This window comes from Heterodontus francisci, chromosome 4 (genome assembly GCF_036365525.1).
Source record: "Heterodontus francisci isolate sHetFra1 chromosome 4, sHetFra1.hap1, whole genome shotgun sequence".
Lineage (NCBI taxonomy): Eukaryota > Metazoa > Chordata > Chondrichthyes > Heterodontiformes > Heterodontidae > Heterodontus > Heterodontus francisci.
In genome coordinates, this window is record NC_090374.1 from 136894007 (window position 1) to 136913659 (window position 19653).

A 19653-nucleotide genomic window follows, 5' to 3' on the forward strand; every position below is an offset into this window, starting at 1 on the left:
AGTATTTTGTAAGTCGTTTTTTTTTCCTTTTCTCATTAATGCCCCAGTTTCATCCTCCAAGGACAAATATTTAGCTACTCCCTTTGTTCTAATTAAAGAAAGTTCACTCTTCTGTCTGTCCATAAATTCTAAAACATTTTGGATCCAATTGTAAATACACTCCTCTGGTGCTTTGGTATTGTGTTTCACTGGTAAATCTAGCTGCTTCTACATAATTCTCAACAGTAGGGGGGAAAAATTGTGCTTGCATCTTAAAATCCTTTCTCTTGCCTGTTGCATGAAATAACAGGCTAATGAATTCAACTAAACAGTAGCTATTTGGAGTTTTCTTGATTACACATGGGTGAAAGATTCATTCTGGATAATGAGTTTCCACTTTAACTGGCAATGCCATCAGTTGATAAGCTGGCATGCAACTCCCTTTCCTAGAATAGATTGGCAATGCAGTACAATATCAATGACCTTGTCAAATTCCTATAAGGGAATCCACAATTCAAATTGTATATTTAACAGTTGATATTGCAACTTTGGATTTAATCTTTAAAACTGCCAAGTGAAGGAAAAGCTAGAACAGAATTTTTAATGTCTACCTTGCATGTGAAGTACAAGTAAAAAGCAATTGGTACAAAACATGCTTTTTTGATTGCAAATTTTTATTATAGCTTTGGAGATTATATTACTGTTGGCTTAAATATCAAATACTTTATAGTGACCAGTAACTTTGTTTACAGGCAAGAACTGGTGCAATGAGAGTGGAAGCTGTGAATACATGTGTCTCCCTGCTCCTCTGAAGGATACTGTCTCTCCAAAGTACACATGTGTGTGCCCATCTGGAATGAAATTGGAGCATGGACAACTCTGCCAAACAGGTATACCTAACCATGAAACTGCAATGCTACTTCTGATTTCATGTAAATTTCCATGACTTCAAATCTTTGGATAAAATTTGAGCACCAGACAGCTTTTTTGTAATAAGGTAATATTGGCAGCTTTTGATTTAAGTACTGTTTTTAATAGATTTGAATAGCAAAAATCAATGCTTCTATCATGGCTGTTCAGTATGAACTATTTCAAATAGAAAATATTCCCAGCATGAGAAATTAACTAAAAATGAAGTTCAGTGATAAATGGACTTCTGCACTTTCATTTCAAATATTGAATAATTGAGCCTCCATTTCATGCCAAACAGCTTTTACAATAAAATAGTTGACTCTTTCTGTGGGTTATAGCCTTTGGTTTATTTTCTTTCAGATGTTGCCACCTGTGGTATTCATGAAGTCAGCTGTGGCCGTGGATCTCTTCAATGTATTCCTGTAGCCTGGAAATGTGATGGAGAGAAGGACTGTGCTAATGGTGGTGATGAGGAGAATTGTGGTAAGTTGATTTCCCTGCTCTTATGTTGCAACTTAAGTCTGCATATTTAATCCTTAACACATTTCAAAATTTCATCAATATAACTTGACTAAAATTCTGAATACAAATACAGATGAAGTAATTATGAACTTTTAATTGGGTGTGACTAATTAAAATGACTAAATTTCAGTACCTTAAGTCTCTGGTGCAGAGTTGATTTGCATTTCCAATTTGACCAACAGCTGTACACTATGTACATCAAGTACCATTAATCATTGCAAATGGGCAATTAATGTGTTTTTGAACTTGGATTAGAAAATAAATCAAATTCTGCCAATGCATAACCCTGGAGCTGTTGGTTATCTTGTCTCATGTGTTCATCTGTTAACAATACCATTTGGCCATTTTAGCCCTACTCCAACTTCCTCCCTTTTTACTTTGCCACTTCCATTAAACTTTTTTTAATGTGATTTCAAATGACTGACTTACTCTACCTTGCTTCTAGAATTCATTCCTTATCTTGTGTAAATAAAGCACCTTGTTTCATGCAGATTTATAAGGTCACTTGAGCACAGAACTGAAGTGCTTGCTTTTTAGATTCAACCTTGTTTTTTATTGCAGTATAAAATGCTGATATCTTGTACAAGCATTCTAATGTGTAACTATTGCATGTATAGTGAACATGTATCCAAATACTGAAATGACAATCTCAATGTGGTATATTGGACTGAAGAAAAGTCCATTTTGAAAATGTCTGGAAATAGATGGCATCTGAAGAGAACATTTCAGAAGTTCTGAAATGTTCTCACTATCTTGAGTATTTCCAGCATCTTTTGGTCATCTCAACATTTTTCATGAGATCTTAATGAAACAATTTAAAATTAAGTTTGTTTTGTTTGCAGTTACCCTTACTTGCAGTATTCTAGAATTTACTTGCTCCAGTGGCAGATGTATTTCCAAATCCTTTGTGTGTAATGGTGAAGATGATTGTGGTGATGGCAGTGATGAAATAAGATGTACTCCATCTATCTGTGGTGCCCATGAATTTCAGTGCAATAGCTTGGAGTGTATTCCTTCAAGCTGGGTGTGTGACAACAATATTGACTGCACAGATAAGTCTGATGAATCTGCAGAACACTGTGGACATGCTCTGGCACCTCCTGTAACCTGTCCCAACAATGAGATTCAGTGTCATTCAGGTGAATGCATCCACCGCCAGTGGTACTGTGATGGTGACCGTGATTGCAAAGATGGAAGCGATGAAATAAACTGTCGTAAGTAAAACTTAACAGTTGCTCATTTTTTCTCATTTCCATGGAACTAAGCACCTCTTGACATTGGCTCAATTGTCTGATTTTTAAAGTCCATGTCAGCAATAACCATTTAGTGGGAATATTCAATTTGGAAGCTATCCATGGAATGAAAGTTGGCTTCCAAAGCTACTTTTTTTTTTAAAAGCTGATTTTTTTTTTTCCCCAAACACAATACAATTAGCTTTCATACCTTTTCTGATTAAACATGTTCTGCTTACCAGTTATTAACAAGGTCACTTTTTTTTTTTTAAAAGCTCCTCACACTTGTCAACCAGATCACTTCAGATGTGGTGGTGGTTCCTGTGTCCATGAAAGTAAGAAATGTAATGGATTTAAGGACTGCAGTGATGGAAGTGATGAAGTGAACTGTAAAAATGGTAAGAATATGCAACCATCAAATTGAGATTTCACTGCCTGGTACCAGTAAGACTTTCCCTTCAAACCATTAAAACTGCATTCATCTAGTAATTGAAAGTACTGTTATACACCAGCTTATTAAAATCCTACTGCTGTATTTCCTTCAGTGTGCTTTTAGGCAATGGTTCTGAATAACTTTTTTTTTAAGCAAATGTTTAAAATTTGTAGGAGCAATATATTAATGCTGTCAAGATGGGTTAATGAGGTTAGTTAACTTTTCCCTATGAGCAGAAACTTGGATGGCTACATTTAGAAAGCAGCAGGACATTGAAGATGTTGGTGAGGACTGAACTTTGAGAAGCATGTCTGTCTGAAGGGGAAAAACTTGAGTCAGCTAGCATAGCCAAGGAAGAAAGCTGGTCAGAAGTAATTAAGCAAGAAAATAGGGTTAAAAGGATTTGTCTTGTGTACAACTTGAGGGCTCAACTAGGATTTTGGAAGGAGTTTGATTTAATTCATAGGAATGGAGAGAAGCAGCTTTGTGCTTAGTTAACAAATCATAAGGTGAAGATGGGGTTTCAAGTAGTTGATGCAAGAGGAAAGTGGCTAGACATTACATTGGAGGCTCTAGACTTGTTCTGGAAGAAGAATGAGGCTTGGTAGTACTTGTGATTGAGCCACGTGACTAAGCTGGTATACAATCTTATGCCCTTGGAATGTAACAGGAAATGATCTATGCAAGATGTTACTGGGTATCAAAGCATTAAAAGTGGATATAGTTTACTTGTATTCTAAGCTCTTGAGCTACCATGTCTGATTTTAGCCTGATCAACTTGCTGTTTTGAGTAATATAGCCAGAATATCTTCTGTTAACTCCTTTGAAGGAACTAACTATCCACTACATCAGCCTTTGAAGGGTTCATAATTGTCTACAACATCCAAACATCACTAAATAGACTACCAATAAAATTTGAGGCAGGAACCCAACTCCGTCCAGGTACCTTGAAACAATACCTCCAACAGTACTAACAGTAAACTATTCCACTTTAATGAATAATTTATATCATGGCAAAGCAAGTAGGTTGCATTCTCAAAGATGAGCTTCCCTGTCACTAGGTGACATTCAAACTTTTTTTTTTTCCCTGTTGCAGAATGCACAATGCCAACTGACTTCAGATGTCAAAGTGGAGAATGCATAGACATTGCCAAAGTATGCAACCACTGGCAAGATTGCAAGGATCGAAGTGATGAGCCTTCTGAATGTAGTAAGTGAGAATTAAGTCTGAGTTTAAATGGTTATAATTCCATCTTGTCTTTAAATGGTGTAATTAACTAAATTAAAGGGTCAAACTGCTCTCTAGCAACACAAGCTAAATGTAAATTGGGACCCAGTGACTAGATAAGAATTTTAGCATAGATGGAGGAAATGTGAATTGTACAAATTACCAAATTTTTGTAAATGACTGGGAGTGGGGGGAAGAAATCAGTTACCTTACCACAGATGTTGTGCTGAATTACTATTGTAAAATGGGATAGCAACCTAATCTGAAGGTTGTCACTTTCAATCCTACACTCCAACTGATTGGTATACATTTTTATTTTCATATGTTTGTTCAACCACTTGAACCTGTTTTATCCAATTGCATGATTAATCCTGCACCTACCTACCATTGAAATATTTGACTTATCCTCAGCTTTCTGGGAGTTCCAGGTTTTTCATTACTCTTAAATGCTTCAACATCACCCCTGAACAGCCTGGCTCTAAAATTGTGACCTTTTCTTTTGAATGTTGGTAGTGTTTATTTTAAACATCAGATCACAACTTCATCTAATTGAAGGAATGCAAGCCAGCCTCTTGAAATAGGGTTTTTAGCGCACTAATAGACTAACTCCATTATGACCTTCCAATTCCTTGCCTGAGAAAATAGTCTCCAATCCTATGTGCCCATTTGAGTCTCATGGAAATCCTGTTAAATAACTCCTGGAGCACCCATGGACAGTCTTATCTACTGCATTAGTTGCCTAAAAATAAATGTCATTAGGAGTGACTTCCCTTCTACAAATGTAGCTGGCTCACTGATCAGCTGTTCAGTGTCCCTAAACAGATTCAAATAGCTTCCCCACAACTGATATTGGCCTGTAGCCTATAATTTCAAAGTTTATCTCCCTTATCCTTAAACTGCCAATGTAATTTTCTGATTCAAACCATTCCAAAATTTGTGTTGGATGATCATGACTGCAAAAAAAAATTCTTTAATGCCCTGGGGTGGAAACAATTGTCGTTGAGATTTGTCTAAAGTTCCTTTTTTGACTTGACTAGTTCTGTTTTTTTTAAATTTGGCTGGCTTTCCTTGTTTAACTGGCATTTTGAGCTCTTTACTGTGGACTGTCAACCACTTCCTAGTTCCAAATTTACAATATTAACCATCTGTTCTTGCTATCTTTCTGTTAAACTTTTTTTTTTTAATGGTATCCTTTTATCCCTTGCAAGCTGTTACAAAGCTCACTAACTGCCTGAAACTTGAGTTCCAGCTACTGGTGTTTTATAATCATCAGTTTTTTTTTTATTAAGCTAAATCTTGACTAATTTGTTCTGAGCAATACCTGACATTCTTGTGCCATTTTAATTATAATGGCTCAGCTGTTTATCAAAGGTGAATCCTAGTGTAAATTACTTTTATTCAAATGTTTCTATTTGAATTGCCTTGAAACCTACATAAATTGGCCTCCAATTGAGGTGGTGGGAGGGTATGCCTCTAATTCCTTCAACAGTAATTTTCTAAATTGCCTTGACTGTTAACTGTACTAGAATGTTCAGTATACCTGCAGTATGGGTTATGCCAAGTCTGTCCACTGTGTACTTCCAGGCTTAACTATCTGTAAATTATTTTGGAAAAAGAAGCCTTTTTAAGGTCAGTGTACCTCCCAGATTGGCATGTATGGATTTTGGGTAATAGTTCATGGTCCAAGAATAGTGCTTGGATCCCAAAAAGGCAATAGGTAAAACTTTATTTGGTGTTGGCTTTTGACTCAGTGGTCACACTGACCTTGAGACTCAGTCATCTGATTCAGACTTTGGCATAGTCTAGACTGACAATTCAATACAGTTGAACTAAGCCTCCATTTGTCCTTGTCTATTTGCAGTCCTTCAATGGCTCTTCAGTTCTAAGAATTGCACTAGCCAATTTATTTTGCATCATTTGAGCTAATGGCCTAGAGTTTCCACTCAAATTTTTTTTTGGTACAAAGGGTTGCAACATTTCAAATGTAACTCATTCATCCCACTTTTTTTTTTACACTAAGCATTCTGCTAGATTCTCACAATGGCAAAAACTAATCAATTGTCTCTTTTTTTTTTTCCCCAGCTTAATTTAAGCTGCATCATTGGATAAAAGGACATTAATTTATCAAAGTTGACTTAAATTTACTAAACTGAATAATCTACCACAATCTAAACTGCATTAAGTATTTCAACTAATCTGGTTACTTAATGGTGAATTGTCACCTTTTAATCATGCTTTTCATGAAACTCACTTCCAGCTATTCATTCTACTAAGTTACCACTCTTGAATTCATTTAAATGTCATTTTAAAACTGCCAGATGTGTTCATTGAATATGGATATCACTGGTCAAGCAAGATCAGAATTTACTGCTGATTGCCCTTGAAGTTAGTGGTGAGCTATATTGAACTGCTGCAGTCCAGTGTAGGTACACTCAATGCTATTGGGTAGGCAGTTCCAGGATTTTGACTTGGCAGTGATAGTGATTCAGAAGGGACTGTGGTAATGTTCCATGTACCTGCTTCCCTTTCAAACCCATGAGATTTCTGCATAGGTGCTGTCAAAGGAGCCTTGATGAATTACTACACTGCATCTTTGTGGCTGCAGGGTATACCAACAATGTCACCAACCCTGCCACACCAATCCACCATAAACATTCACTCATCCATGCAATCAAGTGGGTTGCTTTAAACTAGAAGATAAGCTGCTTGAGTATTGGTGCTGCATTCATCCAGACACTAAGCATTACATTTCTTCTGACTTGTCTTGTAAATAGTGGAAATTACTTGGTCTCTAACCTACTTTGTAGCTACAGTATTTGTCATGTCCAGGATGTTGGGATTCAGCAATGGTAATGCCATTAAATATAAAGGTACAATTAGTTTTGGAGCACATGTCTTCACTAATGCTGGGATGTTGGGGCCCATAGCCTTTTCTGTATCCAGTGCACTCGGCCATTATTACCATGGAGTGAATGGAATTGACTGAAGACTATGATGCCTGGACCTCAGGCTGAAATGAAATCATCCAATTAACACTTCTAGATGAAGATAGTGAACTATTCAGCCTTGTCTTTTGTACTTTGCTGGGTTCTGCCATTTCAAATGAAGATGTTGACTCTAGTTTAATTGTCCACTACATTCTCAATGGACTGGCAGGACTGCAGAGCTTTGATCCATTGAATGTGGAATTGCCTTGGTATGCATGTCTTGTTTTAGCTTCACCAGGCTGGCATGCCTGATGCTGCTCCTGGCATGCTGTCCAACACTCAACCAGGGTTGATCTTTTGGCATGATGGTGAGGGAAATGGCAGGCCATGAGGTTATAGACTAGATTAAAATTCTGCTGTCCCACAGCACCTCATTGCCCAGTTTTGAGCTGCTAGGTCTGTTCTGTTTATCCCATTTTAATAGTGGCAGTGCCACGACATGAGAATCTTTATTTGTGAAGGTGGAACTTTGTCTCCAAGGACTGGTCACTGACACAGATCCATCTCTGGTAGATTAGAAGAAAAGGTAAAGTAGGTTTTTCCTCATGTTGGTTCTCCTCTCTAGTCTGGTAGATATGGTCTTCAGAACCCAACAAGTTTAGTATTGTTACTGAGCCACTTTTAGGTGACTAGCACTGAAGCTTCATTCTGTGACCTTGGTACATTGTGCTGCTTCCCAGTGGTGGTTAGCATAAAGTACTAACAAAGTTGCAAGCAAGAGTTTCCTTCTTTGAATTGATGCCATAAGACTGTATGGTGTCTGGAGTCAATGATTCCTAGGGCCACTTGTTCCTGACTGTATACTCCTGGGTCATCCTGTCTGGGACCAGACATAACCAGGGATGGTGGAGTCTGGGACATTGGCTGGGGTTTGCACCAGTACATGAGTTTGTAATGAAATGAGTTGAGCTGAAACTTGCATGGGGAAACTGGTGCAATTTGATTTGGAGTTGATTTTTACCCCAAGCAGAAACTCTACCCCCATTCTCTAATTGTCTGAAGCAGCTGGCTTAATCTATATCCAGCTGGGAGGCTGTGTAATGTTTCCTATGTCTATTAAATGAATTGCTGCTTAGTCTGCTTTTAATTTAGTGATCCTGCACAAATCTAGCTGCCTTGGTGAAAGCCTGTTAAGTGGCTTCATCTAGCTTATACTTTAAAGGTTTTATACAAACATGGGATGTAGATTAAGTGCAACTTTGTATATTGTATACAGCATATCAATGGCAAGACACTTGAATTCTACAGCTAGCTGATTTAAATATTTATCCTGAAAGTACTAAAACTACATCTCTTGATTTCGTGCAGACTTGAATGAATGTCTGGTGAACAATGGTGGCTGCATGCATATCTGCCGGGATCTTGTTATTGGCTACAAATGTGGATGCTCTGCTGGCTTTGAGTTGGTTGATGACAAAATCTGTAGAGGTAAACTTGAGGTATCTGGAGGTAATAGAAAATGTTTATAATAGCTTCACAAAACTAAAGAATGTTGGCTTAACTTTTACTAGATATTGATGAATGCCAAAATCCTGGAACCTGCAGTCAAATTTGTATCAATATAGTAGGAAGCTTTGAATGTGACTGTCACAAAGAATATCAAATGGATCCAATAAATGGAGTTTGCAAGGCAATAGGTAAGTAGAATCTTTATTCAAAAACTAGTGCTTTTGACTGTTAAATGAGTCTTTCTTCTTCCTTCCGTCCATGTAGAAGGAAATTAAGAACCACTCTTATCCATTTAAGGATAATGGCAAGCCAGGACCTAGCCCTGAGATGCCATTGTTACTACTGCATCTTCAACTTTCAACAAATGTGTGTAAGATACTCACTAATTGCAGCTAGATCTGGGGTTCTTTCTCTTGGAGAGGATCCCATTGGCAGAAGGGTCATGAACCAGAGAACACAAATTTAAAGTGAATAGCAAAAAAATGGTGCAAGGAAAAGCTCTCCATGCAGCAAGTAGTTCAGATTTGTAATGTGCTGCCTGTGGTGGTAATTACAACATAGGCTATTAAAAGGGAATTTGATTGGCACCTGAAGAAACCATTTGCAGGGCTATGGTAAGATTTATATTCGAGTCACCAATACCCAAAGGGGGACGAGCTACTGATGTGATTTGAAAGTAGCTTAAACAACAGCTGAAATGTGTAAGCACTCTATGCATAAGCTAAATAGATATGATCCATAACCACTTGCCAATCCCAGATTAGTGGGGCAGAATGGTGTTGGCAGCCTCACGAGGGAGGTGAAGTGTTGTTCTCTTTGATCCTTGGGGGTCATCAGTCTTCAGCTAACTAGTGTTAAGCTGCAGCCAGCATGGATCTAATTGAAGCTCTCCTATCCAAAGACCCTTTTTTTTTTTTTTTTCCCCTGAAATACCTGTTCCTATTCACTCACCAGCCCCCAGAAATAAATTGTGACTAACATAGTGCAAGGTAATACCACCCCCCGCCCCCCCCCCCCCCCCACATTTCTATTCCAAGCATATGGAGTCATCTCACAGCTCATTGCTTGCTAGGACATTGTTTAACCTTTTACTTGTGAGATCCCACCTTGGCTTTAAGAACATCATGTTTCAGAGCCTGTGCTAGAATCATCTCCTTGGCAGCAATAACAAGCCTATGCTGTCCTGACTCTCCTAGAGATTCTCTAGCAATCAATGCTGTGTATAAATTTCATAAGAATTCTATATGAAAGGCCCATTTCTTGTGGGCAAAAGGCAGGGGAGTGAGACTAACTTGCTCACCAAGAGCAACTCTGCACATTAGTGGCTGGCCTCTGTTCCCACTCTGATCCTAATAGTGAAATCCAGTCCCATTTTTCTGCCTTCTACATTAGCCACCTGATTTGACATGTCTTTGCAATACCATACTGCAACTTGGAACAGTATTGGTACCAATTCTCTATACTTTTGGACACAAGTTCTCATTTTATGTGAAAATGGATGGAGGGACTGTTTACAGAAGAAATAGAGCATTTAAACACTTCTACAGTGGTTGCCACTGAATTGTTCCAAGGAATTTCTGCATATTATCCCCATGCTGTTCTGCTATACTTGTCCTAATAACCCCAAATTAATGTTTATCAATACTTAATTTTATGCAATGTTTTGTAGAAATGTTTGCCTGGTCACTATTTCTAATTATCCAGTCAGTATGTTTTTGTTTTTGAACAGCTAACATTGCTGTCCAGGTTTGTGCTTGAAGCATTGTCATTAAGGCACTGAAGGTCTGCTACCTGTAGAACTGTTCAGAACAAGTTTTAAACATTTTAAACCGTTTAGTTTTCAAATTACTTTTCTCCTTTCTCTAATAGGGAAAGAGCCCTATTTGGTCTTCACTAATCGCCATGATATTAGGAAAATCGGATTGCGCCAAATGGAATATACGGAGGTAGTTCGGCAGTTGAGAAATGCTGTAGCACTTGATGCTGATGTTGCAGCACAAAAGATCTTCTGGGCTGATTTGGGACAGCAAGCAATCTTTAGGTATTTTGTGATTTTGCTACATAAACAGCATGTAACATGTAACAGCATAAACTCTATGTAATCTTGGTCTGGACACTGACTTGCACAAGTTCACATTGAGAATAATTGCATTGTATCTGGAAATGGACTTCCAATATTCCAATACAAATCTCAATACATTTAGATCCTGTTAAGGCACCTAGTTTAGCATCTGTTTAGTGTACATTTGGGAAGCTAGATGTTGGGCCAAAATGCATAGTTCAGACTGTCATTGTGTAGTGAGCAAGTGCTCAATCTTCAACTTAAGTTTGGTTTCTATCGCTGCCAATGTACAACCTGGAAACAAAGCTTCAAGAAACTTTTTGCTCATGGAGTAACTACATGAGCACAAACATTTAAAAATCAAGCCTAAACAAAGGACAAAATCCCACCCTGCAGGCAAATGGCAGAATTGATGGTTGACACTGTAGACATTGGCATGTACTTTTGACTACAATGCTGGGCTCCATCTAGGAGCCAGTAATATAATGCCCATTATAACCTATTGTTTCTATAGTGATGTCATTAACAACAAACCTGTCAGACAACAGTACAGTTGATTTACCACTTGAATGAGTTTCTATTTGTAAATCCAGATGTGCTCTGATCAGGGTAGGTACTCCATTATCTTTGCAACCACTCAGGTAGATTGTTAATAGCAAAATAAATTGGGTGCTACATCTGGTCTCAATGTCTGTGCAATTTGACATGCCACCAGTTCACTTCAGCATTGGGTTGCATAGGGAACATGTGTAAATGCTCCTCCATTGAATTGACAATTGATTCACTAAGTTCCTAATGAATTAGAAATATTATCTTCTCTTCCCACTGCATAACTTAAAGTGCTGACTTGTTACTTTGGCCCATCCTTGTTTAAAACCAGCTTGCAATGCTGGGAGTTGAGTACTGCTTAACTTTCTAGTAAGTTGACAATGTGACACATGCTCTGCTTCACTTTTTTTTTAATTTTCAAATTTCTGCTTTAATTTAGAAATTCCTAAACTGATTTAGTAAATTTCTATTTTAGGTTCTTGTCTTATAACATGCATTAAACACTAACTACTTTTACAGTGCGTCCATGGATAAACCTGAATATGCAGTTCGCAAGTCCAACATTGTCAAAGATCTAGGCATCCCTGTGGGAATTGCTGTGGACTGGATCTACAAGCACTTTTATTGGACTGATCGTGGCACTAAAACTATATCTGTTGCTGACTTTGATGGAATCAAAAGGAAAATCCTTTTCAATACTGACTTAATGGAGCCAGCTTCAATAGCTGTTGATCCACTATCTGGGTACTGAATTTTTGTTGCACATTTGATACATTTCCTCATACTGAAAAAGCAGCATATCTTTAAATATAATACTGGCTGTTCAACATTCATGAATGTTGTCTTCAGTCCTAATTGTGGCTGTTTCTCTTGAATTTCTTTGGACTGTTGTGGCTTGCCCTACAAGCATGTAATTTTAATATAATTTTGTAATTTTTATGAAATTGGATCCATAGCCATGTTATAGCAGGTAATCAAACCTTTCAGATCACCTGGGTGAATGAAAAGTAGGAAGGAAAGATTTACAATTGACTGTTGTAGCTCGTTGAGAAGTGGGATGAGAACTGACAGTAGAAATTTTAAATCTTTCAGATATGTTCATCTATATCTTTTAAGTAGTGAAGACTGAGGAAAAGCATCAGATTAACTTTCACATGTTGCCATTTTATTACTGACCTATGCAACTCTATTTGTGCTGCAATAACTTTGAATATCACATCTTCAGTTGTCACCACCACGAGTTTGAGCACTGACTATTCTAGACTATAGAAGTGACAAATCCTAGATTTCACCTGGATGCAACAAAACTTATTGCAACTGCTATTGATATTTTTAAGGCATTGCATTTCATGGGTCTGGTTTATGACTGACTATCTTGGCTTCTTAAAGGTTTCTTTACTGGTCAGACTGTGGTGAGCCAGCAAAAATTGAAAAATCAGGAATGAATGGTTATGGCCGTAACCTTCTGGTGGCTGAAGATATTCAATGGCCATATGGCATTGCTCTTGGTGAGTAGACTGCTAATCTTAAAACAAGGCATAGCTTTTTTAAAAACTTACACAATGTATCATTGTCCACAGATCTCATGAAAAACCGTGTCTATTGGGTTGACTTGAAGCTGCACATGTTATCAAGTGTAGACTTAAATGGGCAAGACAGAAGAACTGTACTGCAGTCAAAAGAATTCCTCACTCATGCTTTTGCAGTCACCATATTTGAGGCAAGTTAACTTGTGAATAGAATGTGTTTACAAAGCTGTTCGACAATCCTTGTGTCTCGCTTCTAGAAGATCTAGCAGTTTTGAGAATTATGCATTATAGTAGCTGTTCCTCCCAAGTTGCCTGTCTCCCCATATCAGTCTGTCCCATGTGATAGCAATATACATGTATATTGCTAACATGGTGTGGGGGGGGGGGGGGGGGGGTGGAGAAAGAGAACTACAGTAAGCAGACACTTCATGACCTCTAGCTGAACACTCCTCATTCCAGTTTGCCTTCTATGCCATCAGCTTGGGTAGATGCAAGGTGAACTTCAGAACCTTTTTGGATAGTTTGTATCCTTTTCAATTGGCAAAAACTGCAATATTGCAAATCAACATTTTAGTTTCCCCATTCATAACCTCAATTTTTCCATTGTTTCTATTATGACTGAAGTGGGAGCAATGCAGTCAATTCAGTTCCATCACTCCACAGGTCACAGCATATTGAAGTTTTTTTTTTTTTCCCCACCAAACTAGAAAACTGCTAAATTGAACACTCTAGTAACTCCCAGAATAAAATAGACTAGACCTTTTTAGACAAATTAACTAAATGCAATCAAACTTGTGTCTAAGACCTTTAATTCTAACTGAACTCCCATTCTCTCACACATCAGTTAACCAGTTTCCTTTTTAAAAATGTAAAAAATTAGCTGTTAATAAATAACTGTATTGTTGGTCTTTGGGTTATTCTCCAGATGAGGTATCCCAGTGTAAAAAATCAAATGCCACTAAGTCTCCATACAGATTTGAAACGGCCATTGAATAAATGGGCATTAAAGCACTTTGGCTGCCACAAGCATCAGTCTTTCAAAGATGAGTACAGCAATAGGTCTAATCAAACTTTTGCTTTAAAACTTTACTTCCAATTTAAGTGTGCTGGCTGGAACTCAGTGAAGAAAAGGAATTTTGCAACCTTCAGCAGTACAAACCATCTCTTCAAACTGCTTCTGGCAGTTAGCATAGCCTGTAGCTCATTGTAGAATTTCTGAGAAATTGACCACTCTTTGCTTCAGTAAGCACACTTTGGCTGAAAACTGGTTTTAGTGAAATTGAAACATTGTACCATATGACCTCACTTTTGCTGTGACCCTTTGCCTTAAAGGTACACTGTTCTTAATCTGAATACAATTCTATGACACTAAAGCAATCTCTTTGCACCTCATCCACCCTGTATCTAATTGACCAGAGATTACTTTTTATATCTAGTATTCATTATTAAACTTGCTTGGGCTTCTCTGCTTGGAGTAAAGGCATTACCTATTTGGCTTCCAATCCTATGTTAATTGACTCCACTTTGTTCGTGGAAAACAGACCTGTGAATGTTAGATGTCAAAAAACCTACCTTTTTTTTAAAAGCAGATTTATAATTGGATGAAGGGTCAAAGGGCTCCCCTCTTGCCCCCCCCCCCCCCCAATTTGACCACAACCAGGTTTATTTCTTGAAGTGAATGTACTTGCCAGTTCCATTTAGTCTTATTTACATGCTATAAGAGCCATCAGGTTTTCTTTAACCAAGATGGAGGTTGGCTTTATTGCACTTAAATTGGCTCTCCATAGAAAGGTATACAGTCTGGCTTCTAGCTAAAACTCAGTAGTCCTGAAACTTTTGGCTTGTGGATGTGAACAGCAGTTTTTGTCATCCTGGGAACAGCAATGCCCATGAGTTCCTTAATCGGGCCTCTGTCTACCAGTGATACTTGGGTGGTTACAGCCAGCAGGCAGGTTTCAAAGCTTGGAAGGTGGACTGGAGAGATGGACCCCAATCGGATCTTTTCTGATCCATGTCTAGTTGCTTGTCTACTACCAAGAAAGCCTCTGCTTAAAACACATGGTGGGCCTGTCACATGATGCCTGTTTCCTCCTGAAAACGAATCCATGCCTAGGAATTCTCTGCCAGTTTAACATCAAGTGATTGCCTTTAATGCCTTAATAGAGACTGGCTAGGTGATGCACTCCACTTCAAGGCATTGTTCTGCAGAGGACTGACCAGACAATTTGACTTCACCTCCATGCATTGGAATGTAGGGTGTTTCAGTGGCCATTTTAACTGCTAGCAGTCACTTTTTAAAAAATCTTTTTAATTTGGGTTTTCAGCTGAGATTTTGAAAAGATCACAATTCATGTAATGTTTGAGCTAGGAGCAAATGCCAAGCTTGGGAAGGACTTGAGTAAGAAACCAGCAGGAAGTCTCATTCTGCAAGTGCTCCTACTAAAGCAGCAACTTGCATTTTGAAAAGAACCCTAGTACAAAATGTCCCAATGAGCTTTATGGAATAGTTTTTTAAAAGAGCTAGAAAGCTTTTTTAGTGTGGAGTTTGAAAGGTGAAAGTTCCAGAGAACTAGACCAAATTAACAAAAATGCCTTATGGTCAAGTCTAAGGTTGTAGAAGTAGGATTTTAACTTTAATGACCTGGAGTTGGAGACTAGGAGTCAATAAGGCAGGCAAGCAGCTTTTGAGGAATTCTTGAAGGGGTTAAAAGTAGGGTGAAACTACAGAAGGCAAGACAACTGCAGTTTTCAAGTCAGTTTATGTAGTAAGCACAAATGAGGCCTTTAGTGGCATAAGGGTTGAAGGAGCATTCTGCAGATGCAAATTAACAGTCAGGATACTTTTTTTTGTGGCTTTCTCCTGCCAAGTTAAGCAAGCTGTACTTCAATCCTCACGCTCCAAGCTTTAAGGGTAATGGAATGCTGGTTTGGGAAGACATGAAGCCATCATTCACCAGAGCAATTGGGATGTGGGTGCCAGGGCCAGCACTTTTGCCCCTCCAAGAACATGGTTTTAACCATGGGTTAAAAATTGTGACTCAGACTGGACAGCATTGTAGCAACTGCTTTTTGAATTGCTGTCTAAATGGGATTGAAAATGTAAACCTCCAATTTGCTTGGGAGGTTAAGCCTCAGTATGGATAAATGATTACTACATAATCACTTATAGAAACAAAAATGAGATTTGCATAACATACATGCTATCTTGTTCCAGGATCGTGTGTTCTGGGTTGATGGAGAAAATAAAGCTGTGTATGGAAGCAACAAATTTACTGGTTCCAATATAGTGCTTTTAGCTGCCAACCTTACTGAACCTCGAGACATCATTGCTTATCATAAGCTCACGCAACCAGCAGGTACAAAATTGTTGCTCTTGCCCATTTTGTTTACCTAAAGTATGTCATACTATGGTTCTGTCACTTTCCTTCCCCTTTTGAGATGAGGCTAGATATTTTATTTTACTAATATAACTACAGAACTGTCAGTATAACTTTTTTTTGTCCTATTTTCTGACATTACAGCTCATTCATCAAGATTTTCTTATATTAACCAAAACAGATATCCAGAATTTCTCTGGCTGAAGTCATCCCAAAACTTGTGTTTGCAAACTTGATTTTCTTCTCCTGACTGAACAGAATAGAACTTGACTTTCCAAAACAGGCTGATCTATGGAGAATATCTCCAAATTCACTGTCTTAACTACACATTAGCTACATAAAACTCATTTGGATCATATGCTGGAAAACTAACATTTTTGGGAAGGGTGGGGAATGAAATGAGTTTCAGGATTTGATCGCCATTGGCCAAATAAGTTTCACAAAGCCTCATCAAGGCAATGGCCTAGATTTTTGCTATAATTACAGCAAGGCATCAGTACTGTTATGGAGTAAATTTGACTTCTAGTGTCAACACAAACAAAAATCTGTAACTTGCTGTCAAACACACTGCACATACACAGGATGATTGCTGTCATTGCTAATCAACACATCACATGTGGTTTGAACTTGCAGTACTTGTTCATTAGTTAACACAAGTTAGAGCTGGTACATTTTTAGGAGTGAGTTTTTAAAAACTCAGTGGCAACTACAGCTGAACAACTTCCATGGCCTTAATTTTTGTATGTGTAGAGCCTCATTCCCTCAAATGTTGCATGTTAACTTTTTAACACTATGTCCTCCAACACCATCTTTCTCAATATTTTGCTTTCTCCATTTGTTCAAAACAAATTTATTTCCTGCTCCTACTTCCTGGTTTGAACTCTGCCTGTCTGAGGATACATTAATCTGTTTTGAAGAGCCTCACTGCTTGCCCTACTCAGACACCACAGATCCCCTGTACAGGGCACTTTGCTGGTAAAGACCAGATTAGTGGAAATCTCTATTGACAACACTGCAAAAAAAAAAAAAAAAAAAAAAACAGATTTCAATAAGGTGAAAAGCAAATAATTCCTTTTGCAACAGATCCAAGGTAGTGAGTTTAGCAGTCACCTGGTTTGAAGTTCTAATGCTACATCGAGATGTACCAAGTTCAAGACTGCAGTGTCAAAATGGCAAACTTTTTTAACAAATGGCTACATCACTTGTGGTTTGACATGCTAGTGTTGAGTGTTGCTTAAATAACCATATCTAAATATGGTGACGTAATATTAGTAATATACTTGGCAACATAAGCCAGTTTAAATAGTATTCAAAACCAACTTGGTTATTAGATTTGGAAATGAACTGTCCTCTTGCCAGAAGGATCCAGATTGAGAATTAGACTTTAACTCTTGTTTCACAGGCAAAAACTGGTGTGCTGAGAATCTGAAGACCAGAAGCTGTGAGTACATGTGTCTCCCAGCTCCTCAGATCAATAATCACTATCCAAAATACACTTGTGTATGTCCATCTGGAATGGAGCTGCAGAAGGATGGACTACATTGTGGAATGGGTATATGTGAGTGAACAATATTTCTTTGCTATTATTGCAAATACTACTTTATTTCAATAGACAATGTAGCCTATAACACTTTAAGGTTTAAAACAAATTGTTAAATGAGCAGGCAGCATCTGATCAGTGGTCTGGGTGCTGTAGCAAGGATTGTGTATTTACACTTGCAGAATTTGGGTAAAATAACCTGCCTAAACTCTGGTCAGATTGTAGGAATGACCAACATTCTTTTTTAAATGTGTAACATGGAGCTACTTTTTGCATACAAGATGCTAGTCTCCCAGAAGTTAACAACCAACCAGATATTCACAAGGTGGGAGAAAACTTTAAGGACTTTGAAAACTAGTTTTGTTCCAGCACTTGGTTAGAAAGGATGACTTGTTCCTTCAATACACACACTTTCTCTGCAGTGGGAAAGCAGACTTTCAGTGTTGCACTCCAGAAACATGGTGAGTGTTTTTTTTTCCATTAGTTCATTCCTGTGGAACAATGGAGTTTTTGTGCAAGAACAGACAATGCATACCTAGTAGGTGGCTGTGTGATGGTAAAGCTGACTGTGAAGATGGATCTGATGAAAGTACAGAAGCCTGTTGTAAGTACTTTTCATGTTTTCAGTGTACATGAGTCTACTTGTCCTAATGTAGACTTGACATTAAAAAAAAAAATGCTAGAAATACTCCACCGGTCTGGCAGCATCTGTGGAGAGAAGCAGTGTTAATGTTTCAGGACCAGTTCTCTCTCTCCTCAGATTCTGCCAGACTTGCTAAGTATTTCCAGTATTTTTATTTCAGATTTCCAGCATCTAGTATTTTGCTTTTATTTTAGTAGACTTGACATCTCTTTCTTGACTGTATATAATGTTTAGAGAATACTTGCATTTTACTGGACTTTCTGCCCCATCTGATCAAATTCAGAACAATCTTTACCCAGCCCCACAATTTATGGCTGAGTATCATTTTTAATGTTAAATCCTGACCTTTTGCCCTCAATACCAGTCAAAACTGGTTCCATACTAGATTGTCTCCAATTTGAGTCCAAATTTGTATTTCATCTACCTTTTTAATTCATTGACTATTTTAAATTTAGTACACTAGACCTCCTGCAGCATTCATAGTTTTGGAACCTGAAGTGAACTTTTTAAATGTTTACTCATGTTTTTTCATAGCAGGTAGAAATCTGTGGCACTCAAAGTTCAAGTGACTTTTCTAACTAGAGGGGCAGGCCTACAAGGGAAAGCTCTTTCCCACATTCCTAATTTTGCATTGATTAAGTGATTTTTAACAACTCAATTTTTCTTGAGTGCAATGTAACCTTTTTGGTTAAGTGAGGCAAGATTTAATCTTCAACTTTTTTTTTTCCAATTTAACTTTGGGTACTGGCTAGGCTATCTCTGGGCAACTGGTCCAGTGCTATAATGTTGAAATGTGACTGGCAAATCATGAAATAGAATGTAATAACCTTAGCTGGAAAAAGAGATGCTGGATTATTAAACCACCAGATGCTGAAACTCTCTTTACATGAATGTTCTGGTCTACCCTGCAAATTTTCCATGACTAGATTTTTGTAAAATAACAAAAAAATTGGACAGACCTATTAACAATCCAAAGTGCTGGAACTCTCAGCCTACCTGGCCCTGAAAATCTTGGGAATTAATTAGACTAGAGTCCCACAGACTGGACTGGCAATTATCAGCTAACATCCTAGATTTCTCTAGTTTCCTGGATGTGGCCAGTCTGACAGAGGCAATGGTCTGCAGTTGAGTGAGCTTGGCTCTGCCAAGAGTAACTACTATAACAGTCTTTGTGAAGAGACAATCGTGCCCAATATGATATAGACAACCAC

At 38.0% G+C, this 19653-nt stretch overlaps 1 protein-coding gene across 1 annotated transcript in view; it reads left to right on the top strand.

Annotated features, from left to right (window-relative positions):
• Positions 1–19653, top strand: part of LOC137368823 (low-density lipoprotein receptor-related protein 1-like) — a 61188-nt gene that overhangs the window by 26627 nt on the left and 14908 nt on the right. The window contains 14 exon segments of the mRNA XM_068029028.1: positions 732–869; positions 1252–1374; positions 2256–2627; positions 2921–3043; positions 4175–4288; positions 8602–8721; positions 8805–8930; positions 10612–10783; positions 11873–12097; positions 12743–12861; positions 12934–13073; positions 16097–16238; positions 17662–17817; positions 18284–18403. Coding sequence (XP_067885129.1) covers positions 732–869; positions 1252–1374; positions 2256–2627; positions 2921–3043; positions 4175–4288; positions 8602–8721; positions 8805–8930; positions 10612–10783; positions 11873–12097; positions 12743–12861; positions 12934–13073; positions 16097–16238; positions 17662–17817; positions 18284–18403 — 2190 coding nt within the window.